This window comes from Motacilla alba, chromosome 29 (assembly GCF_015832195.1).
Source record: "Motacilla alba alba isolate MOTALB_02 chromosome 29, Motacilla_alba_V1.0_pri, whole genome shotgun sequence".
Classification (NCBI taxonomy): Eukaryota; Metazoa; Chordata; class Aves; order Passeriformes; family Motacillidae; genus Motacilla; species Motacilla alba.
Window position 1 is genome coordinate 1,032,253 of NC_052044.1, and position 20,515 is coordinate 1,052,767.

At 64.2% G+C, this 20,515-nt stretch overlaps 2 protein-coding genes across 8 annotated transcripts; one reads left to right on the forward strand and one right to left on the reverse strand.

Moving 5' to 3' along the window:
• Positions 1-154: 154 nt before the first annotated feature.
• On the reverse strand, positions 155-3,548 carry TMBIM6 (transmembrane BAX inhibitor motif containing 6). Of its 2 annotated transcripts, XM_038164379.1 has the most exons (10): positions 3,437-3,546; positions 2,125-2,226; positions 1,930-2,038; positions 1,714-1,834; positions 1,553-1,601; positions 1,347-1,444; positions 1,169-1,248; positions 978-1,078; positions 813-885; positions 155-726 (listed from the first exon to the last, which is right to left on the reverse strand). In XM_038164379.1, the coding sequence occupies exons 1-10, from the start codon at positions 3,532-3,534 to the stop codon at positions 703-705; spliced, it is 855 nt and encodes a 284-aa protein (XP_038020307.1). In that variant the 5' UTR covers positions 3,535-3,546; the 3' UTR covers positions 155-702. The 2 variants fall into 2 exon arrangements, with proteins under 2 accessions (XP_038020307.1, XP_038020306.1); XM_038164378.1 differs by lacking the exon at positions 155-726 and having other exon boundaries at positions 750-885; positions 3,437-3,548.
• A 272-nt stretch (positions 3,549-3,820) lies between these two features.
• On the forward strand, positions 3,821-19,687 carry FMNL3 (formin like 3). 6 transcript variants are annotated; one of them, XM_038164227.1, is made up of 27 exons: positions 3,821-4,036; positions 6,501-6,584; positions 6,670-6,750; positions 6,844-6,917; positions 7,913-7,996; positions 8,465-8,617; positions 9,325-9,433; positions 9,514-9,590; positions 9,681-9,774; positions 10,586-10,660; positions 10,742-10,852; positions 10,957-11,106; positions 11,218-11,319; positions 11,398-11,641; positions 11,796-11,864; positions 12,384-12,508; positions 14,190-14,392; positions 15,342-15,576; positions 15,656-15,724; positions 15,850-15,930; positions 16,015-16,144; positions 16,224-16,384; positions 17,150-17,251; positions 17,343-17,432; positions 17,527-17,638; positions 17,737-17,836; positions 19,040-19,683. In XM_038164227.1, exons 1-26 carry the CDS (start codon positions 3,890-3,892, stop codon positions 17,826-17,828), a joined length of 3,054 nt encoding a protein of 1,017 aa, XP_038020155.1. In that variant the 5' UTR covers positions 3,821-3,889; the 3' UTR covers positions 17,829-17,836; positions 19,040-19,683. The 6 variants fall into 6 exon arrangements, with proteins under 6 accessions (XP_038020155.1, XP_038020154.1, XP_038020152.1 ...); XM_038164226.1 differs by having other exon boundaries at positions 6,841-6,917; positions 19,040-19,678; XM_038164224.1 differs by having other exon boundaries at positions 6,670-6,917; positions 10,960-11,106; positions 19,040-19,687.
• Positions 19,688-20,515: the final 828 nt, after the last annotated feature.

The following is a 20,515-nucleotide window of genomic DNA, read 5'->3' on the forward strand; positions in this document are numbered from 1 at the left end:
AATAAAGCCGCCCCCCCAGCCCGGGTTATTTATATACGTGGTGGTGCAGCCGCTGTGTCCCCGCGCTCCGGGGAGGGACGGAGGGACGGGAGGATGGTGGCGGTCAGACGGACAGACGGACGGACGCGGGGGATGGAAAGAGGAGGGACAAGAGTTTGGAGTCTGAGCGATTTATTGAATCATCCCGGTGTACAAAGAGCGGAGCTGGCGGGACGGGGAGCGCTGGCAATGCCGCGGCCCCGCGGCCCCCTCCCAGCACACGTTCATTTCTTGGCACTGGTGCTGAAGGGGAGGCTCCACCAATGAGTTTGGCTGAGGGGGGGGATCCCACCAAAAACCCCCCCGAGGGCTGGTTCTGGGGCCTCACGGCCTCCCGGGGAAGGGTGACACCCCGCGTGGGGCTGGGGACAAACCTCCGAGGAAAGAGGACACATGGGTGACCACTGCAAGGGCCACAGGCCGGGGGGAAAACCAAGGGGAGCCAAACTCCAGCAGGATCCACAAATTGGCTGGTTTTTAATCAAAAAACAAAACAGAACAAAAACAAAAACAAAAAAAAAAAGCTGAACGAGAGAAAAACCCACGAGGTGCGAAAGCTTCTGGCTGCTTCCTCGGCAGCAAAGCGCAGCCCCTTTAATGACAGAGAGGGACAGGAGGGGACACGGGGACACAGGGGTGGCTCTGCCTCGGCCCAGAGCTGCTTCACTTCTTCTCCTTCTTCTTGTTCTGCAAGAGGAGAGCGGCCACGGTCACCATGGGCTCTGTGCCTCTGTCCCTCTGTCCCCCTGCCCTGCCCAGGGCCCCTCACCCACCTCGGACATGCCCAGGATCATCAGGAGCTCCCGGAAGATGTTGACGAAGTCCAGGAAGAGATCAACGCAGTGCCTGGGAACGAGAGGGAGGGAGGGATGGATGGATGCTCGGGGCGAGGCCACCCTGCCCCCCCGTGTCACCCCCCTGGTGTCCCCAGCACCCACCAGATGTAATCCTTGTCCCCGCTCTCGGCCTTCTCGATGATGAGCTGCGTGTCGAAGAGCACGAAGCCGCACATGATCATCAGGGCCACGTACAGGTTGGCCTGTGGGGGGTAGAGAGGCATCAGGTGGGGACTGTCCCCTCCCTGCCGGTGTCACCCGTCTGTCCGTCCATCCTCGGCAGGCGGACTCACCGTGAAGAGCCAGGTGGATCTCACAAAGGCGTTAATCAGAGAGGAGAGAAGCAGCAGGGTGAGGCCGGAGAGAAGGAAACCTGCGGGGCGAGGGAGTCAGGGCCGGGTCTGGGGAGAGCCCCCCCACCAAACAGGGGGTCCCCAGCCCCCCCAGCGCCCCCCACAAAGCCCCTCTCACCTCCTAGGTAGAGGTAGCTGCGGCGCCGGGCGTACAGGGCGCTCAGCGAGAAGCAGGCGAAGATGGTGGCAGTGCCCAGGAAGGCAGTGGGGATGATGCTGGGGGGCAGAGACAAGGGGGTCAGAGGGTTTTGGGGGCAGCTGGGGGGGTCACTGAGGTGGGGGGAACAGGATCTGTGTGGCAGCTGGAGGTGGGGGGGTTTCTACCTGGGGTTGATGGAGATGCACATTTGCAGGAGGGGTCCCAGATTGATGCCTGGAAGGACAGAACTGGGTGTCACCAGGGCCATTCTGGGGGGCTTCCTCCGGCCCCTCTGCAGGATTTGGGGTCCCGTGGGGTGTGGGGGGGAGTCCCAGCGCCCACCTACCTGTGAGGAAGGCGAAGCCAACCAGCATCCCCAGCCTCTTCTGCTCGGTCTCACGGCTGTGAGGGGTGGCCGTGAGCCAAACCATCAACCCCAGCGCCCCCAGGCCAGTCAGGAGCCCGAACTGCGAGAGGGAGAGACAGGTGAGGGCTGGGCCTCGCCTCACCTGGCTGCTGCAGGGCTGGGGGTGCCACCTGCAGCCCTGCAAAGGTCCCTCACCTGGAAAAGGTGGGTCACCACATTGACGTAGGCGCCCGCCGCCGCCACGAACATGCAGATGGCAAAGCTGCCATAGACCCTCTTCAGGTGCTCCTGGGTGGAGGCCGAGCTGTGGGTGAGGAGGGGGTGGTGAGCTGGGCAGGGAGGGCTGGCACAGCCCCCCGAGCCCCCTGCCCCTGCCCGGGTGTCGCTCACATGTGGGAGAACTTGAAGAGGGCGTCAAAGTTGATGCTGCGGTCGAAGACGTTCATGGTGCCGCGCCGGGATGGGCCCAGGGCCGCTCCACAGGGCTGCAAGCTGCGAGGGGAAACGGGCTCAGGGAGGATCTGGAGCCCACCCAAAGCTCCCAAACCTCCCCCAGGAACCCAGCGAGAGCCCAGGAGCTGCAGGAGCTGCCGGCGCTCCGGAGCCTTCCTTGTCCAGCTGGTGCAAGCGCTGGCGGCTGTTGCAGGGCCGGGGGGCCCTGGGGTGTTGCAGGGCTGTTGCAGGGCCAGGGCGGCCCTCAGGGATCCTGCAGCGAGGCTGCTCTGGGGCCAGGGGAGCTCCTGAAGGTGCCGTGGGAGCGCTGCCGGCAGCTGGAAACGTCTTTGTGCCGGGTGACTATTAGCGCCCGTAATGACGTCCCCAGAGGTGGCAGTGGCAGCGGGAGGATCCCGGCAGGGCCTCCTCCTCCTCTTCCTCGCCCTCCTCCTCCTGGTCCAGCCGGCTCGGCCGGCTCTGTCCCCTCTGGCACCTGCCAGAGCCAGACCTGCCCAGCCTGTGGCACGAGCCAGCTGTCCCCAAGGGATGGAGGGGACAGAACAGGGCCCGAGGGGGAGAGGGGGGGACGCTTCCAGCAGCCGCCCCGGCAGAGAGGAGGCTCCAGGAGAGGAGCGCCATCGTGCCACAGCAGCACGGCCCAGGGGGGCGCAGGTCACAGCTCAGCACGGCGACGGTGGCACAGGGTGGCACCGGAGCGCTGCCACCGCTGCGCCGGTGCCACGGGGCCCGGGGGAAGCCCCGGGTCAGAGGGCGAGGCAGGGGAGGAGCTGCGGCCGCGGGGACAGTCCCGGGCGGGGTGTATGTGACAAGGGTGTGACGGCCCCCCCTGTCCTGCACCGGGGGTGACACCCCTCCGGCCGCAGTGACAGCCGGTTCCACCGGGCAGGGCCCGCCGAGCGCCGGTACCGGGCCCCGAGCCGCCCTCCCTGCCCCCAGCGCCGCTTTCGCTTTCGCTGCTGCCGCCCCTGGTCAGCTCCAAGCGACCTTTACCCCACCCCAGACCGGCGCTGCCCCGGCCCTCCCCCGCCCCGCCGCCCCCGCTCCTCCCGTTAGAACCGGGCCGAGACCCTCGGGGCCAGGCCGCGCGCGCCCCCCCCCCCCGGCAACGGGGCCTGGTGGAGGCGGAACCCCCCGGGCCGCTCGGGGGGAGCTCTGGGGGTGTTGCGGGGCTCGCCCGGGGTCCGCAGCCGCCCTGGGACCCCCGGGGCTCCCCCGGGCCCGCCCCGCCCGCGCCCCCCGCCCGCACCTGCGCCGCGTCCGCCGTCCGTGCCAGGCCGCGAGCTCTGCGCCCCGCCCCCGCCGCTCATTGGCTGAAACCTCGCCTAGTCCCGCCTCCCTCCTCATTCCATTGGTTCTTGTCACCCATGGGGGCGGGGCTCGCCCCGAGCCGCCGTCACGGTCCGGGCCGCGCCCGAGCGCCGCCGTTGGGCGAGCAGAGCCCGCCCCCGCGCGCGAGCGCGGCGCTGATTGGTCGGCGTGAGCTCGGCCCGGCCAATCGGAGCGCCCCGCTCGCGGCCGGCCTTCGGGCGCCCTCCGGTGGCGCCGCCGCCGTGCAGGGCGCCCCCTGGCGGCGCCGCGGAGGACGGGCAGCGCTGGGGCGGGAGCGGGCGGGGCGGGCGGGGCGGGACCGGGAGGCGGCGGCAGCGCCGGACACGACGGGCTGAACCTCCCCCGCCGCCCCCCGGTGCCTGGGCCGGGGATGGGGAACGTGGAGAGCGCGGACGGGGAGGCGCTGCCCCGGGGCCCGGGAACGCCGGCGGCCCCGGGGGGAGCCGGACTGTTCGCCCCGGGCAAGATGCCGATGCCGGAGCCCTGCGAGCTGGAGGAGCGCTTCGCCCTGGTGCTGGTGAGAGGCCGACCCCCGCCGCGCTCCCCAGTTCCCGGTGCTCACCCTCCGTTCCCGGTGTGCCCCCGGTGCGCTTCGCCTGTTCGCTCCGTCGGTGTTCCCGCTGAGCCCCCGCCACGGTTCATCCCTTCCCGGGACTCCTCCCGTTGCGCTCTCCCGGACCAGTTGGCGGGCACCGGGCACCGCCGGGACAGCACCGCCGCCCGGAGCCGCCAGGGGCGGGCGGGGAGCGCCGGTGCCCGTGGGGATGGGCAGGGGCCGCGGGGAACACCCCACCCGGGACAGCCCCGGGGGTGACGCCACTCCCGGTGCCACCGCGGGGGCCCCTGAGGCCCGGGGACTTTGTAAGCCGGGAAAGTCCGGTCGGGGCAGGGCGCGGGGCTGGGGGACCGCAGGGCTGGGATTCCCCGCTGGGTGCGGGGGTTCCCGGTCTCCCGGTGGATGAAGTGGCTCCCGGTGGGCGCGAATGCCCCGCGCGGTCCCCGGTCCGCTGTCACAGCCGGGGCGGTGGTCACCCTGGTGCCACCGCGGCCCCGGGACGTGGCTCGGCATTGCCCCCGGTGCCACCGGGACCACCAACACCGCGGCCGCGTCCCACCGGCGCTTGGGTGGCCCAAGAGCCGTCCCGGTGGCCCCTCCGCGGCGCCGGCTTCGTTTTGGATGGGGGGGACACCGCCAGGACACCATGGCTGGGTGACACCGGTGCCCGCCGGCCCCCGCAACCGGCCCCGCCATCCCGGTGGGAGCCGCCGCCAGCGGAAGCCGCAGCCGGGCAGGAAATGCCGAGAGTGGTCCCACGGGGCTCTGCAAGCCGAAAGCGGGGGCACCGGGGGGCACCGGCACCCCCGGCGTGGGCGCGTCCCGCCGGTGGCGAGCGGCTCCCGCCCGCGGCGCTGCCCGTCCCGCATCCCACGCGGGGCGGATACGGCCGCCGGTCTCCGCGGGGGCCTGTGGCGGGGGGGACACGTCCTACCGGGCGACACCGGTGCCGGGGGGGAGGAGGGGGGTCACTTTGCAGGGTGGTGGCACCTGCCTCCCCCAAAATGTCCCCGCGGCCGTCGGCAGCGCCCGGTGCCGTCCCCGCTGCCGGGGGCGGAAAATATTCCATCATGTGATGGAGGTCCGGCGGCCCCCGGAGGCGAGGATCCGCCCCGGAGCCCCCCAGCCCCTGGGAGGACTCCGGTACCGCCGTTCCCCGGCGGGATTGAGCCCCGCGATAGCCATGGGGGCTCCCGGTGGGGCGGACGGCGGAGGAAGTGCCCGGCCGGGAGCGGCCGCGCTCCCACCACAAAGGCAGGAAACGGAGCGGCGGGAACGCCGGGACGGGCGGCTGCGCTTCAAAGCCCCCCGCGGGTGCCCCTCGCCCCCAGGCGGGGTCTCTGGGCGTCCTTTCCGCCTCCGTTCCCGGGCAGGCCCGGGATTTTACTGCTGGCCAAGAGGGAATACCGCAGCCCTCCCGGAGGGCACGGTGCCCCTCTGGGGGCAGTTTTGGTGGCACCGTGCTGGTGGTCACTCCGTGCTGGTGGTCAGTCTCGTGGAAACCCGCGGGACCCCTTGGCCAGGGGTGCGTGGCCTCGCCCAGGCCCTGTCCCGGTTTCCCGTGGGATCGGGATGAGCAGGGGAGGGGTGACACGGGAGGGGTGGAGCAGCCACGGGGACGGCTCCCGGTAACGGGGCTACCCCGAGCTGCGTCATTCGGGTGGCATCTCCCACCAGGCTGGCTTGGCATCACGAGCTGGGCTGGCAGCGCCCACCAGGATGACATCAGCCAGGCAATGGCATCTCCCACTAGGGTGACATCGCCCACATGGGCCGGCATCTCTCCCTAGGGTGGCATCGCCCACCAGGGCAGCCCCAGGCTCTCTGGCATCCCTGGTGCCCGCTGTGGCACCCCATCTGTCCTGTGCCACATCCTACACTGAGGATCCTGGGGTCTTCCCAGTGACCCTGGGCCAGCACCAGAGCATGGCCTTGTGCCCGGTGTCCCACTGAGCAGCCACCAGTGCCTGGCCCCGTGTCTGGTGTCCTGGGGAGCTGGCACCAGTGCCTGGCCCCGTGTCTGGTGTCCTGGGGAGCTGGCACCAACGCCTGGCCCCGTGTCTGGTGTCCTGGGGAGCTGGCACCAACGCCTGGCCCCGTGCCAGGGTCGGGAGCGGAGGCTGCGGTTGTCACACGGAAGCGGGCGCAGACAGGAAGGATGCGTCAGGGATGGAGAGATTTGGTGCCACTGGTGGTTGGCACGTGGCCCCAGTGGCACTGCTGTCCCCGTGCCACATCTGTGCCTGCTGGTGCACCCTGATGCCAGGGCCTCTGGCTGTGTCATGGGTCAGGGTGCCCTTAGAGGGGACCCTGGCTGTGCTGTGGGCGCTTTCTGGGGCCACCCAGGCTGTACCGTGGGTCTCGGTGCCCCTTGGGGGGCACTGTCCCCGTGTCCCTCAGGGTGACACCCGCCCTGTGTCCCCAGAGCTCCATGAACCTGCCCCCGGACAAAGCTCGGCTGCTGCGCCAGTACGACAACGAGAAGAAGTGGGACCTCATCTGTGACCAGGTGGGGCTGGCTGGCCTGTGGGGGGCCTGGGGAGGGGACAGTTCTGCTGTCCCCGTGTCACCAACACCCTCCTGTCCCCCCCCAGGAGCGGTTCCAGGTGAAGAGCCCGCCCCATGCCTACATCCAGAAGCTGCGCAGCTTCCTGGAGCCGGGTGTCACACGGAAGGTGAGGGGCTGGGGGCTTGGGGGGCTTGGGGGTGCCTTGGGGGGTTTGGGGGAGCCTTGGGGGCACGGCTCAGCCTTGCTCTGCCCCCAGAAGTTCAGGAGGAGGGTGCAGGAGTCCACCAAAGTGCTGCGTGAGCTGGAGATCAGCCTGAGGACAAACCACATTGGGTGAGTGTGGGGTCCCGGGGAGGGGCTGTGGGGTCCCGGGGAGGGCTTGTGAGGTCCAGGCTGGGGGTGCAGAGTTCCGGATGGCGCGTGGGGTCCCGGGGGACCCTCGGGGTGCTGTCACCAGCCCCGCACAGCTGCAGGGGAAGCCGGAGGCGCTGCAGGAACTGGGCCGGTTCCTGCCCCGGCCCGCGGGCAGCTCCCGGGGGCGGATGCCGGGGCGGATGGGCCGGCGATGACGCCCTGAACGAGGCAGCGTGGCCAGATCCTGGCCGGCTCCTCCCGACCGACCGGAGGGCTCGGTCGCCTCCATCCCGGAGCCGGCGACACCCCGACCTGCCCCGGGATGCCCCGGAGCCGCGCAGGGATCGGGCGGGACGGAGCCGTCCCGGGAGCGTGGGGGACATCGGCGGCGGGTTCCCGGTGGCACGGTCGTGCCCGGTACGGCTCGTGCACGTGCCGGCTGTTCCCCGCCGCCGGCCCCGCTCGTCCCTGCCCACGGACCCAAAATAGCAGCAGCCGGAGACAGGAAACGGGCTGAGGCGAGGGGCTGGCGGCGGCAGGAAAGGGGCGGCCGCGGCCCCCGTGGCTCCCTGACGCACGGCGGTGGGCTGGCCTGGGGACCCCCGGTGCTCCTGGGTGAATCCCCCACCCGCCTCCTCGCCCCTGGGCGCAGCACCTCGCGAGTGCGCCCCGAGAGCCTCCCAAGGGTCGGGGCGTCCCGAATCCTCTCCTTTCCCCGCCAGGTTCCCAGGGTGGGGATGGGGGCGCAGCCCCAGCGCCAAGCCCCGTTTCCCGCCGGCGCCGAGCCCTCCCTGCCCTGCGCTCCTCCGATAACCCCGCGCTGGCGCTGGCACCGCTGATAGCGGAGGGGCTGCGCCCACCGCGGCAGTGCCCCCACCGTCCCTGTGCCAGGACAGGGTGTCCGTGTTGGGGGGGGGTCGTGCTGGGGGGGATCCCCGGCTCCTGCGGGCTCTGATGGGTACCTGGTGCCGCAGGTGGGTGCGGGAGTTCCTCAACGATGAGAACAAGGGGCTGGACGTGCTGGTGAACTACCTGTCCTTTGCCCAGTGCGCCGTCATGTGAGTGGGGTCGGGGGGTCCCTGGGTGAGGGGGGGGGTCCAGGGGGTCCCTTGGGAGCGTGGCAGTTCCTGGTGGCTGTGGCAGCTCCCTGCTGCCAACGCCTGATACCGCCCGGTCCCTTATCACCCCTAAGGCAGGGAGGGACCTGTCTGCATCGAGCTTCTGAGGGATGCGGGACTTTCAGAGCCTCCCTGCCTGCTCTGGGAATTCCAGAGCTACCCTCGTGCCTCTCCCCACCCCGCAAGCACCCACTTGCCACCCACCTCAGTGCTTGCATCTGTGCTGGAGCCCCCTGCCCCCCGCCAGAGCAGTGTGCCCCCCGCCAGAGCCGTGTGCCCCCCGCCAGAGCAGTGTGCCCCCCGCCAGAGCCGTATGCCCCTTGCCAGAGCCGTGTGCCCCCTGCCATAGCCGTGTGCCCCCTGCCAGAGCAATGTGCCCGCCCCGCTGCACGCGTGTCCCCCCACCAGGTTGGATTTTGAGGGCCTGGAAGGCGGCGAGGATGGTGCCCTGGAGAGGCTGCGCTCCTGGAGCAGGTCCATCGAGGATCTGCAGCACCCCAGCGCCCTGCCCGCCCCCTTCACCAGCAGCCTGGCCCGCTCTGCCCGCCAGACAGCCCTACGGTACGTGCCCGGGGGGATGTCCCACTGTGGGGGGACGTCCTGCCACGGGGGTACGTCCTGCTGCAGGGCTCTGGCTGGCCACGGTGCTGCTGCTTGCTGCCTGCTGTGCCACGTGCCACGGTGTGTGCCAGCGTGCCGTGCCAAGCGCTGTCCTGCCGTGGCTTGTGCCATCGTGCCACTCGCCGCCCTGGCCCGTGCCACGCGCATCACCTGCGTGGCACAAAGGCGAGGCCTGGAGCGCAGGCTGTGCCTCGCCTCGGTGTGCCACATCCCGTTCTGCCTCGCGTGCCGTGCGGCCCTGGCGCTGCCATCGCTGTCTGGCCGCTGCCCTCCTGCCTGTCCTCTGCCCCCGCGGCTCCGCTCACCCTGCTCTGGCTCTGCCCCCGCGCCCCGGGGTAATGCACCCCGTCTCTGCTTCCAGGGCCGGGGTGCCCCTCTCTGGCTGTGCTCTCTCTCTCTCTCCTCCGTGCCCGCCTCGCCGCTCGCCCGCCCGCTGGCCGGGTAAGTACCGGCTGTCCGGGGCCAGCCCTGTGCTCGCCGCGGCTTTGCTCCGCCTCTGCACACTCTGTCCCTGTCGCCCTCTCTCTGCCTTTGCCCCTCCAAAGTCCCAGCTGTCCCCACGCTGTCCCCACACTGTCCCCACGCTGTCCCACCCTTGCAGTGGCTGGCAGGTGGCAGTCCCGCTCACTGTGTGCCCTGTCCTGCAGCTATGGCACGCTGCCCAGCCGCAGGGCACTGAAGAACTCGCGCCTGGTGAGCCAGAAGGATGACGTCCACCTCTGCATCATGTGTCTTCGGGCCATCATGAACTACCAGGTACTGTCACCCCACGGTGGGGACACCGTTGTCACCACTGCCACCACGGCTGACGCTGGTTTTTCTCTCCGTCCCCACAGTACGGCTTCAACCTGGTCATGTCTCACCCCCACGCTGTCAACGAGATCGCCCTGAGCCTCAACAACAAGAACCCAAGGTAAGGGAGGGTCCGGCAGGGTGGGACAGGTGTCCTGGAGCTGGCAGGGGGTGATGGTGACGCTGATGGTGATGGTGACACTGTGGCCAGGATGAAGGCTCTGGTGCTGGAGCTGCTGGCGGCTGTCTGCCTGGTGAGGGGCGGCCATGAGATCATCCTCGCGGCCTTCGACAACTTCAAGGAGGTACGAGGGGAGTGGGGACAGCAGGTCCGGGCTGGGAGAGGGGAATGGAGGGAGACAGGACCGGGTTGGGATGGGGGAATGGAGTGAGACAGGACAAGGTTGGGATGGGGGGAATGGAGGGAGACAGGTTGGGATGGGGGGATGGAGGGAGACAGGACCAGGTTGGGATGGGGGAATGGAGGGAGACAGGACCAGGTTGGGATGGGGGAATGGAGGGAGACAGGACCGGGTTGGGATGGGGGAATGGAGTGAGACAGGACCAGGTTGGGATGGGGGGAATGGAGGGAGACAGGTTGGGATGGGGGAATGGAGGGAGACAGGACCAGGTTGGGATGGGGGAATGGAGGGAGACAGGACCAGGTTGGGATGGGCAGAATGGGGACACCAGAATCAGGCTGGGGCTGGGGAGCAGGACTCCGGGAATGGAGGAACTGGGGACCCCTGGAGCAATCTGGGATAAGGGAAACCCCAAGAGAAGGCTGGGATGGGGGCACCAGGGTCCCCAGGAGCAATCTGGGATGAGGGAAACCCCAAGAGAAGGCTGGGATGGGGGCACCAGGGTCCCCAGGAGCAATCTGGGATGAGGGAAACCCCAAGAGAAGGCAGGGATGGGGCCACCAGGGTCCCCAGGACCAGGCTGGGAAGGGGGTCAGGAGTGCAGGGGATGGAGGGATCACGAGAGATGAAGAATGGGGAGCCTGAGAACACCAGGACTAGCCTGGGATTAGGGAAGTGGAGTCCAGGAGATGGTGGGGGAAGGGTCAGTGGCTGGGGGGGCCACGGCAGGTGAATCCCATTTCTGCCTGCCCAGGTGTGCAAGGAGAAACACCGCTTTGAGCGGCTGATGGAATACTTCCGCAACGAGGACAGCAGCATCGACTTCATGGTGGGACACCCTGTCCTGGGCGAGGGGGGGGCTCTCTGGGGGGCCAGGAGGGACTCCTGGTGACGCCAGCCCTGCCTGCAGGTGGCCTGCATGCAGTTCATCAACATTGTGGTGCACTCGGTGGAGGACATGAACTTCCGTGTCCATCTCCAGTACGAGTTCACCAAACTGGGGCTGGAGGAGTTCCTGCAGGTACGGGGGGGTCGAGGGTCAGGGGAACTTTGTTGGGGGGGTCGAGGGTCAGGGGAAGTGTGTTGGGGGCCCCCCCATCCTTGATGCTGCCCTCGTGCCCCCAGAAGTCGAGGCACACGGAGAGCGAGAAGCTGCAGGTGCAGATCCAGGCGTACCTGGACAACGTCTTCGATGTGGGGGGGCTGCTGGAGGATGCTGAGACCAAGAACGTGGCCCTGGAGAAGGTGGAGGAGCTGGAGGAGCACCTGTCCCACGTATGTGAGCACGGGGGGATGCGGGGATGTTCCTTGCTGGGTCCCAGGGAGGTCAGTGATGACACCAGGGGCGTCCCTGAGCTGCTGTCACAGCCGTGTCCCTCTCCTCAGCTAACAGAGAAGCTGCTGGACCTGGAGAACGAGAACATGATGCGGGTGGCGGAGCTGGAGAAGCAGCTGCTGCAGCGAGAGAAGGAGCTGGAGGTGGTCAAGGTGTGCTGGGGGGGCGTAGGGGCTGTAGGGAGTGGGGAAGGGTCCCAGTCCCCCCGGACTGACACTCGCCGTCCCCAGGAGACCTACGAGCACACGAGCCACCAGGTGCACACGCTGCGCAGGATGATCAAGGAGAAGGACGAGGCTTTCCGGCGGCACTACGGCTCCGAGCCGCCCCCGGTCGCCAGCGCCGAGCCGCCACCTCCGCAGCCCGAGCCCTCGGAGGAGACCCTGCGACCCCCGGTCCTGCCCCCCGTGGAAGCCGCGCCCCCCCCGCCACCCCCGCCTCCCCCTCTGCCGCCCCCCGCGCCCCCGCTCCCAGGTGAGGGGGGACACCCAAAACAGGGGCGGCGCCGAGCTGGGTGTCCCCAGGGGTGGGAGGGCTCCCAGGAAGGGAGGTCCCTGGTGGTGGGCTGCTCCCGAGGCTGGGTGGTCCCCAAAACTGGGGTCTCACCCCCCCTCTGATGGCTCCACAGGGAAATGTCCCCCGGCCCCGCCGCTGCCCGGGGCTTCACCCTCCATCGCCCTCACCGTGGGGCTCTCAGGTACGTGGGGATGAGGGGGACCACGGGACGGGGACAGGGGACAGGGACACTGCAGGGACAGGGGGGACAGGGACAGGGGACAGGGAGGGTGTGGGGACTGGGACACTGCAGGGACAGGGGGGACAGGGACAGGGGACAGGGAGGGTGTGGGCACTGCAAGGACAGGGAACAGGGACAGTGCAGGGACAGTGGGGACAGGGACAGGGGACAGGGAGGCTGTGGGCACTGCAAGGACAGGGAACAGGGACAGTGGGGACAGGGGGGACAGGGACAGGGGACAGGGAGGCTGTGGGGACTGGGACAGTGCAGGAACTGTGGGGACAGGGACAAGGGACAGGGAAGGGTTGCAGGCACCAGGCTGCTGGGGTTGCAATCCTCAAGGAACACCCACTCAGGGACCCCAGCACGGGGACTGGGTGGCCCGGGGGTTGATGACACCGGGCTCAGGTGGCTCAGGGTGGGCACAGGACACGTCCCCGTGCCCTGGGGGTGCTGAGCTGGCTCCCACCCCGCTGGCAGCCATCCGGATCAAGAAGCCCATCAAGACCAAGTTCCGGCTGCCCGTGTTCAACTGGACGGCGCTGAAGCCCAGCCAGATCAGCGGGACGGTGTTCAGCGAGCTGGACGACGAGCGCGTGCTGGAGGTGAGCCCAGGACCCCTCTGTGGCCGCGTTGCACAGAGGAAAGCGAGGCACGACCTCCCAGGGCTGGGATTCACATTCTCTGAACCTCAGAGAAAGAAGAAACAGTTCTTATCTCAGTTGCTGCTCCTCTCGTTGTTCACAAGGGGAGAGCACTGCGGAAGATTGTTTACCTGGAGGGAATTGGGAATTGGATTCTGGTTATTTGATCGATTATCCGGGTCAGTTTGATTGATTGACCAATTGAACCCGTGTGTGTGTGTGTGTCGGCTGACAGTCTCAAGGGTCTGTGCGGTGGAGCTGATTTGAGTGCTGGGCAGATTCAGTTCAGATGTAGCAATATAGTATGGAATAATATACTGAATATAGTATAGAATGTACTGTGATATATAGTATAGCGTATGATGTACTAATACGTGGTATATAATAACATAGTAATATAGTATAGAATAATATACTGAAATATAGTATAGAATATACAATAAAATATAATATAGTGTATAATATAGTATATAATATGCTAATATGTAGTATATAATAATATAGTAATATAGTATAGAATAATATACTGAAATATAGTATAGAATATACTGTGATATATAATATAGTGTATAATATACTAATATGTAGTATACAATAATATAGTAATATAGTATAGAATATACTATAATATGTAATATAATATAGCAATATAATATATAATATACTAATATATAGTATAGAATAATATAGTAATATAGTATAGAATGTACTATAATATGTAATATAGTATAGCAATATAGTATATAATGTACTAATATATAGTATAGAATAATATAGTAATATAGTATAGAATGTACTATAATATGTAATATAGTATAGCAATATAGTATATAATGTACTAATATATAGTATAGAATAATATAGTAATATAGTATAGAATGTACTATAATATGTAATATAGTATATAATATAGTATATAATGTACTAATATATAGTATAGAATAATATAGTAATATAGTATAGATTATACTATATGTAATATAGTATAGCAATATAGTATATAATATACTAATATGTATAGTATATAATAATATAGTAATATAGTATAGAATAATAATCTGTAATATAATATGGACTATACTATAATATGTATTATCGTATAGTAATATAGGATATGGTATATTAATATAGTGTAGAATACTGTAGTAATATAGTATAGAATAATATACTGTAATATAGTATATAATATAGTATATAATATACTAATATATATAGTATATAATAATATAGTAATATAGTATAGAATAATGTACTATAGTTTAGAATATACTATAATATATAATATAATATACTAATATAGTATATAATATACTAATATATAGTATATAATAATATAGTAATGTAGTATAGAATGTACTATAATATGTAATATAGTATAGTAATATAGTATATAACATACTAATATATATAGTATATAATTATATAGTAATATAGTATAGAATAAGACAGTATAGAATAATATAATATACTATAATAATAGTAATAGAGTATAGAATACAGTGTAGAATATAGCATAATAGTGATATAGTAACATAGAATAATAAAGTCTAATGAAGTAATTAATTAGCCCTGTGATAGTCTGGAGTCCTCCTCTCCACGTGGGCACCCCCAGCCCCAGTTCTGACCCCCCCGATCCCCCCAGGACCTGGACCTGGAGCGCTTCGAGGAGCTGTTCAAGACCAAGGCGCAGGGCCCGGCGCTGGACCTGGTGTGTGCCAAGAGCAAGGCGGCGCAGAAAGTGGCCACCAAGGTGACGCTGCTGGAGGCCAACCGCGCCAAGAACTTGGCCATCACCCTGCGCAAGGCCGGGCGCAGCGCCGACGAGATCTGCCGGGCCATCCACACGTACGGGCTGCTCCGGGGCGGGCAGAAACGGGGCAGGGAGGGTCAGGAATGGGGTGCAGGGGCGAGGCGGGGTTCCAGGGGGCTGGTAGGGGTGCAGGGGGGTTGGTTGGGGTGCAGCGGGGCCAGGAGAGGCGTGGAGGGGCTAGCTGGGGTAGGGGGCAGGTGGTCTGGCTGAGGTTCTGGTGGCTCAGGGTGCAGGGGGGGTCTGGATGGGGTGTGGGGGTTTCAGGCAGGGTGCAGGTCCGTGGTTGGGGTACGATGGGAACAGCTGGGACACAGGGGAGCCAGCTGAGGGGCAGAGGGACCAGGCAGGCTTCAAGGGGGCTGGCTGGCTTGCAGAGGGTTTGGCTGGGGGGCGAGTGGGTCTGGTTGGGGTTCAGGGGGGCCACACAGGGTACAGGGCCGCTGGTCGGGGTTCAGGGGGGCTTGTTGGGGTCCAGAGGGTGCAGACAGGGTGCAGCAGGCCTGGTTGGGATCCGGGAGGGACAAGGCAGGGCTCAAGAGGGCTGGGTGGCGTGCAGATGGTTTGGTTGGGGGGCAGGGTGGCTGCTTGGGCTTCAGGGCACCTAGGCAGAGTACAGGGGGTCTTGGCAGAGGTGCAGTGGGAGTTGTTTGGGGTTCAGGGGTGCCAGGCAGGGTGCAAAGAGACTGTCTAGAATGCAGAAGGGCATTTTGGGCTGCAGGGGGTCTGGCCAGGGGGAGGGGGATCGACAGGAGAACCAGGCAAGGTGCAGAAGGGCTTGTTGGGGTGCAGAGGACTTGGCTGGGGGGCACATGGTGTGACTGGGGTTCAGGAGGTCCAGGCGGGGTACAGAGGTCCAGGCTGGGTGCAGGGGCTCTGGTTGTGGTTCCGGATGGCCAAACAGCTCACAGGGAGCCAGGCTGGGATCCAGGCTTCCCAAACTGGGCGCCGCCGGGAGCTGCTCCCCAACGCTGCGGTGCGGGGCAGGTTTGACCTGGCGACGCTGCCGGTGGATTTTGTGGAGTGCCTGATGCGGTTCCTGCCCACGGAGGCGGAGGCCAAGGCGCTGCGGCAGTACGAGCGCGAGCGGAAGCCGCTGGAGGAGCTGGCGGACGAGGACCGGTTCATGCTGCAGTTCAGCAAGGTGGAGCGGCTGCCGCAGCGCATGGCCATCATGGCCTTCCTCGGCAACTTCGCCGAGAACGTCCAGATGCTGACGCCGGTACGGAGCTGGGGAGGGGGGTACCGGACCCCCTGCACCCTGAACCCCAGCTGAGCCCCCCTCTGCTGTCCCCCTGCAGCAGCTCAACGCCATCATCGCGGCATCGGCCTCCGTTAAGTCGTCCCAGAAGCTGAAGCACATGTTGGAGGTGGGGATGTGAGGACAGGCTGGGTGGGGGTCCTTCACTCCAGGCTCACTGTAGCTGGGTGAGGGGGATCCTGTGGGGGTCTCGCTCCCTCCTGACCCTCCAACCCTGCTGCTTTGCCCCTGCAGATCATCTTGGCGCTGGGCAACTACATGAACAGCAGCAAACGCGGCGCAGTCTACGGCTTCAAATTGCAGAGCCTGGACCTGGTGGGCAGCCCCTCCCCGGCTACTCGGGACCCCGAGGCTCCCATCCCACAGCCCTGACCCCCCCCTCCCCAAATCCTTCTGCAGCTCCTGGACACCAAGTCGACAGACAGGAAGATGACATTGCTGCACTTCATCGCGCTGACGGTGCGGGAGAAGTACCCAGAGCTGGCGACCTTCTGGCAGGAGCTGCACTTCGTGGAGAAGGCAGCAGCAGGTGCTCTCAGCCTGTTCCTGTGGCCCCACCTCACTGTCCCAGCCCCACACAGCCACTGACCCATCCCGTGTCCCTGCAGTGTCCCTGGAGAACGTGCTGCTGGATGTGAAGGAGCTGGGCCGGGGCATGGAGCTGCTGCGGCGGGAGTGCGGGCAGCACGAGAGCGCGGTGCTGCGCGGCTTCCTGGGCAGCAGCGAGGGGCAGCTCGAGCGGCTGCAGCGCGACGCGCGCACGGCCGAGGTGAGGGCTGCTCATGCCCGGCCTGGCACCAGCCACGGGCACACCTGCTCGGCCACGCCTTGCTCTGCAAACTCCTCGTGCACAGCTGGTCAGCCCCAGCTTGCTCTGCGTGCTCTTCTTGCACTCTTGCTGCCCTTTGCGTGCTCTGTGTCATTCTGCATCATCCACACCTTGCCTTGCATGGACCATGGGCACACCTGGTCATCCACGCCTTGCCTTGCATGCTCCTTGTGAACATCTGGTTCAGCTCCTGGCTCTGCACACTTCTTGTGCACATCTGGTCACCCACACCTTGTGTTTTATGGTCCTTGTGCACACCTGGTCATCCATACCTTGTGTTTTATGGTTCTTGTGCAGACCTGGTCACCCACACCTTGCCTTGTATGCTCCTTGTGCGCATCTGGTTCTGCTCCTGGCTCTGCACACTTTTTGTGCACATCTGGTCACCCACACCTTGTGTTTTATGCTCCTTGTGCACACCTGGTCATCCATACCTTGCCTTGCACGCTCCCTGTGCACATCTGGTTCAGCTTCTGCCTCTGCACACTCTTCGTGTACATCTGGTCACCCACACCTTGCCTGGCATGGCCCTTGTGCGCTCCTGCCTTCTTTTGCCTTGTCCGTGTGCCCTCCTTGTCGCGCACACCTTGCTCTGCCCACTCCTCGCTCTCTCCTGCCCTGCTTTGCCCCCACGCGATGCCCGCCATGCCTTGCACTCCCCCCGTGCCGGGCACTGCCCGTGCCTGACCACCGGTCCCGTGCCAGGACGCCTACAACACCGTGGTGCGGTATTTCGGCGAGAGCCCCAAGACCACCCCGCCGTCCGTCTTCTTCCCGGTCTTTGTCCGGTTCATCCACTCTTACAAGGTGAGGTGGGGCCGGGAGGGGGTGCCCTGCAGGTGAGTGGCACCACGGTGGGGGAAAGCTGACCCCCTGCCCGACCCGTGTGCCCCGGCAGGACGCGGAGCAGGAAAATGAGACACGGAAGAAGCAGGAGGAGGTGATGCGGGAGAAACTGCTGGCACAGGAGGCTAAAAAGCAGGAGAAGGTTAGCGGAGGCAGGCACGGGGCGAGCTGGGGACTAGGGGGCACGGAGGGGACCCCTGTGTCCCTAACCTGGACCCCCTGTGCCTCCCTCGCAGCGGAACAAGTGGCAGCAGCAGGAGCTGATCGCGGAGCTGCGGCGGCGCCAGGCCAAGGACCACCGGCCCATGTACGAGGGCAAGGATGGCACCATCGAGGACATCATCACAGGTACGGCCCCCTCGGCCCCTGGCCCCCTGTCCTGGCCCTGCCAGCCACGGGGGCTGACGTGTCCCTGTCCCCCCCGTCCCCTGCCCGTACCCCCGCAGCGCTGAAGAGCGTCCCCTTCACTGCCCGCACGGCCAAGCGGGGCTCCCGCTTCTTCTGTGACCCGTCCCACCACGACGAGTCCAGCTGTTAAGAGCCCAGGTACCACCTGCATGCCTGGATCCCCTTGGATCCCACCTGGATCCCCCTGGGTTCCCCCTGACCCCGCATGCCCCCTTCTGCACGCCCCCTCCCTGCATGTTGTCACCCCAGGGTGTCTGGTGTGCCCCAGGCCTTTGGATTGGGGCAGGATCTCAGTGCAAGGCTGGATCCCAGCACAGGATCCTGGTGCAAGGCTGGATCCCAGCACAGGATCTCAGTGCAAGGCTGGATCCCAGCACAGGATCCCAGCACAGGATCCTGGTGCAAGGCTGGATCCCAGCACAGGATCCCTGCACAGGATCCCAACACAAAGCTGGATCCCAGCATGGGATCCTGGTGCAAGGCTGGATCCCAGCACAGGATCCTGGTGCATGGCTGGATCCCAGCACAGGATCCCAGCACAAAGCTGGATCCCAGCACAGGATCCCAGTCCAGGATCCTGGTGCAAGGCTGGATCCCAGCACAAACCTGGATCCCTGCACAGGATCCCATTGCAAGGCTGAGTCTCAGCACTGGATCCTGGTTCAAGGCTGGATCCCAGCACAGGATCCCAGCATAAAGCTGGATCTGGGTGGAAGGCCAGCTCCTGGCACTGGATCCCAGTGAAATGTTGCTCCCCAGCATGGAGTCCTGGCACAGGATCCCAGTCCAGGATCCTGGAGCAAGGCTGGATCCCAGCACAGATTGGATCCCAGAGTGGGGTCACTGGATCCCAGGGCAGGATCCCAGGGCAGTGGGTCTCCAGATGGGATCCCAGCACAACACTGGATGCCAGGCTGGTATCCCAGTGCACTGCTGGGTCCCAGGACAAGGTCCCAGTGCACCAGTGGGTTCTGGGCAGGATCCCAGGGCAAAACTGGATCCTGAGGCAGGGTCCCAGTGCCAGACTGGATGCCAGGGTATGGTGCCAGTGCCAGACTGGATGCCAGGGTGTGGTCCCAGTGCCAGACTGGATGCCAGGGAATGGTCCCAGTGCCAGACTGGATGCCAGGGAATGGTGCCAGTGCCAGACTGGATGCCAGGGTGTGGTCCCAGTGCCCTGCTGGAGCCCAGAGTGGGCATCCCAGTGCATCACTGGGTCCTAGGCCAGTGCCTGGAGGACTCAGCCTGTGGTGCCTGTACTTTGGGGGGGTCACCTGGACACCCCCTCAGGCCAGGCAGGTGTCCCTGGCTCTGTCCCTGACTGTCCCTTCCATCCCACAGCCCGGAGGTGGATCCGCCTGTAGCCCAGCAAGGCTAAGGAGCCCGACCGGGGGGCAGGGGAGGATTGGGGCTGTCTCAGTCCCTCCTCACCCCCCTCTGCCCCCCAAGTGCCCAGTGAGGCTCCGTCCTGCCCTGACACCACGTGGAACAGGGCCAAAACGTCCCCGTGCCACCATTCACACGGGTGACATCCCTGTGCCCGGGGAGACCCTGCACCCCCTGCCCACCCAAGGCAGAGGCCAAATCCACCTGTGGTGGGACCCCAGCATCAGGAGCTGACCCGTGGGGTGCTCCCTCCCCGTCAGGGTCCCCTTGTCCCCAGGGGGGGCTCACTGCCTCAGAGCCCCCAGCCCCGCCGCAGGGACCAGAGGGACCCCTCCACCCCGCGCTCGACACTTTGACCACTGATGTGAACACTAAAGTGCCAAAAAAAAAGGGACCAAAGCCAGGCTGGGGGGGCACTGGGAGAGGGGCAGGATGGTGCCCCCCACCCCAGGACCCCCCTGCCCTTCCCCCCCCACAGTGACTTTTTGTACATGTGAAATATATGGAGTCTTTTACACGGCCAGTGCCTGATTTGGGGGGATCGTGGTGGGGGAACAGAGGCAGCCCAGGAGTTTGGGGAGCCTCCCCAGGCTGTGGTCCTGTGTTTAGGGGGGCAGGGAGGGGGCACAGAGGTGCGCAGGGACCAGACATTTGGCAGAGCTTTGCAGTGCTGTTATTAAAGCTGTGGGATTAAGGAGAGGGGGGAACCTGCTTCGGGGAGGAACTGGGAGCCCCCTGCATCCCCAGCCCCACTCCAGTGTGGGGTGCTCCCAGTTCACCCCACTTTTGGTGGCTGTGGATTTGAGGCTGGGAGGGGCTGCAGGGGGAGCAGGATGAGGTCCCAAAGGATTGGAGGGGCAGGAGGGCAAAAAGGGCTTGTGGGGGTGGCCGTGGGGGTGCGAGGGGCTGGGAGGGGGCAGGATGCGACCCCAGACCCTCAGCAGCGGCACAAGGGCCTGGCCTCCCTCGCTGAGCCCCACCAGCCCAGGGATTAGCTCTGAAACAGAGAATAAAAGTTTCTCCTAATCCTCTTGGGGGGATTACCAGCAGTGCCACGCCCAGGGTGGGATCTGGCCCGGCCTCAGCCCCCCCCAAGTGCCGCCGCTGACCTGGGACCTTTTAGTGCACCCACACGAGCCCCCTGCTCCATCCCGGGGGACCCTCGGAGATGCTGTGGGCAAAGATGCTGCTGTACGGCTGTGTCCGTCCGTCCATCCATCCATCCATCCATCTGCCAGGCTCAGGCAGGTCCCACCTGCCCTCAGTGACATCCAGGCACGCGAGTCCCCAGTGCTCAGGGCAGGATCCCAGTGCACGTCCCGCTCCGCTCCCGAGGGTCACTGGAGATGCTGCAGCCAAGGACGCTGCTGCCCGGCCACGTCCATCCGTGCTGGTCCGTGTCCATCCGTCCATCCGTCCATCTGTCCATCC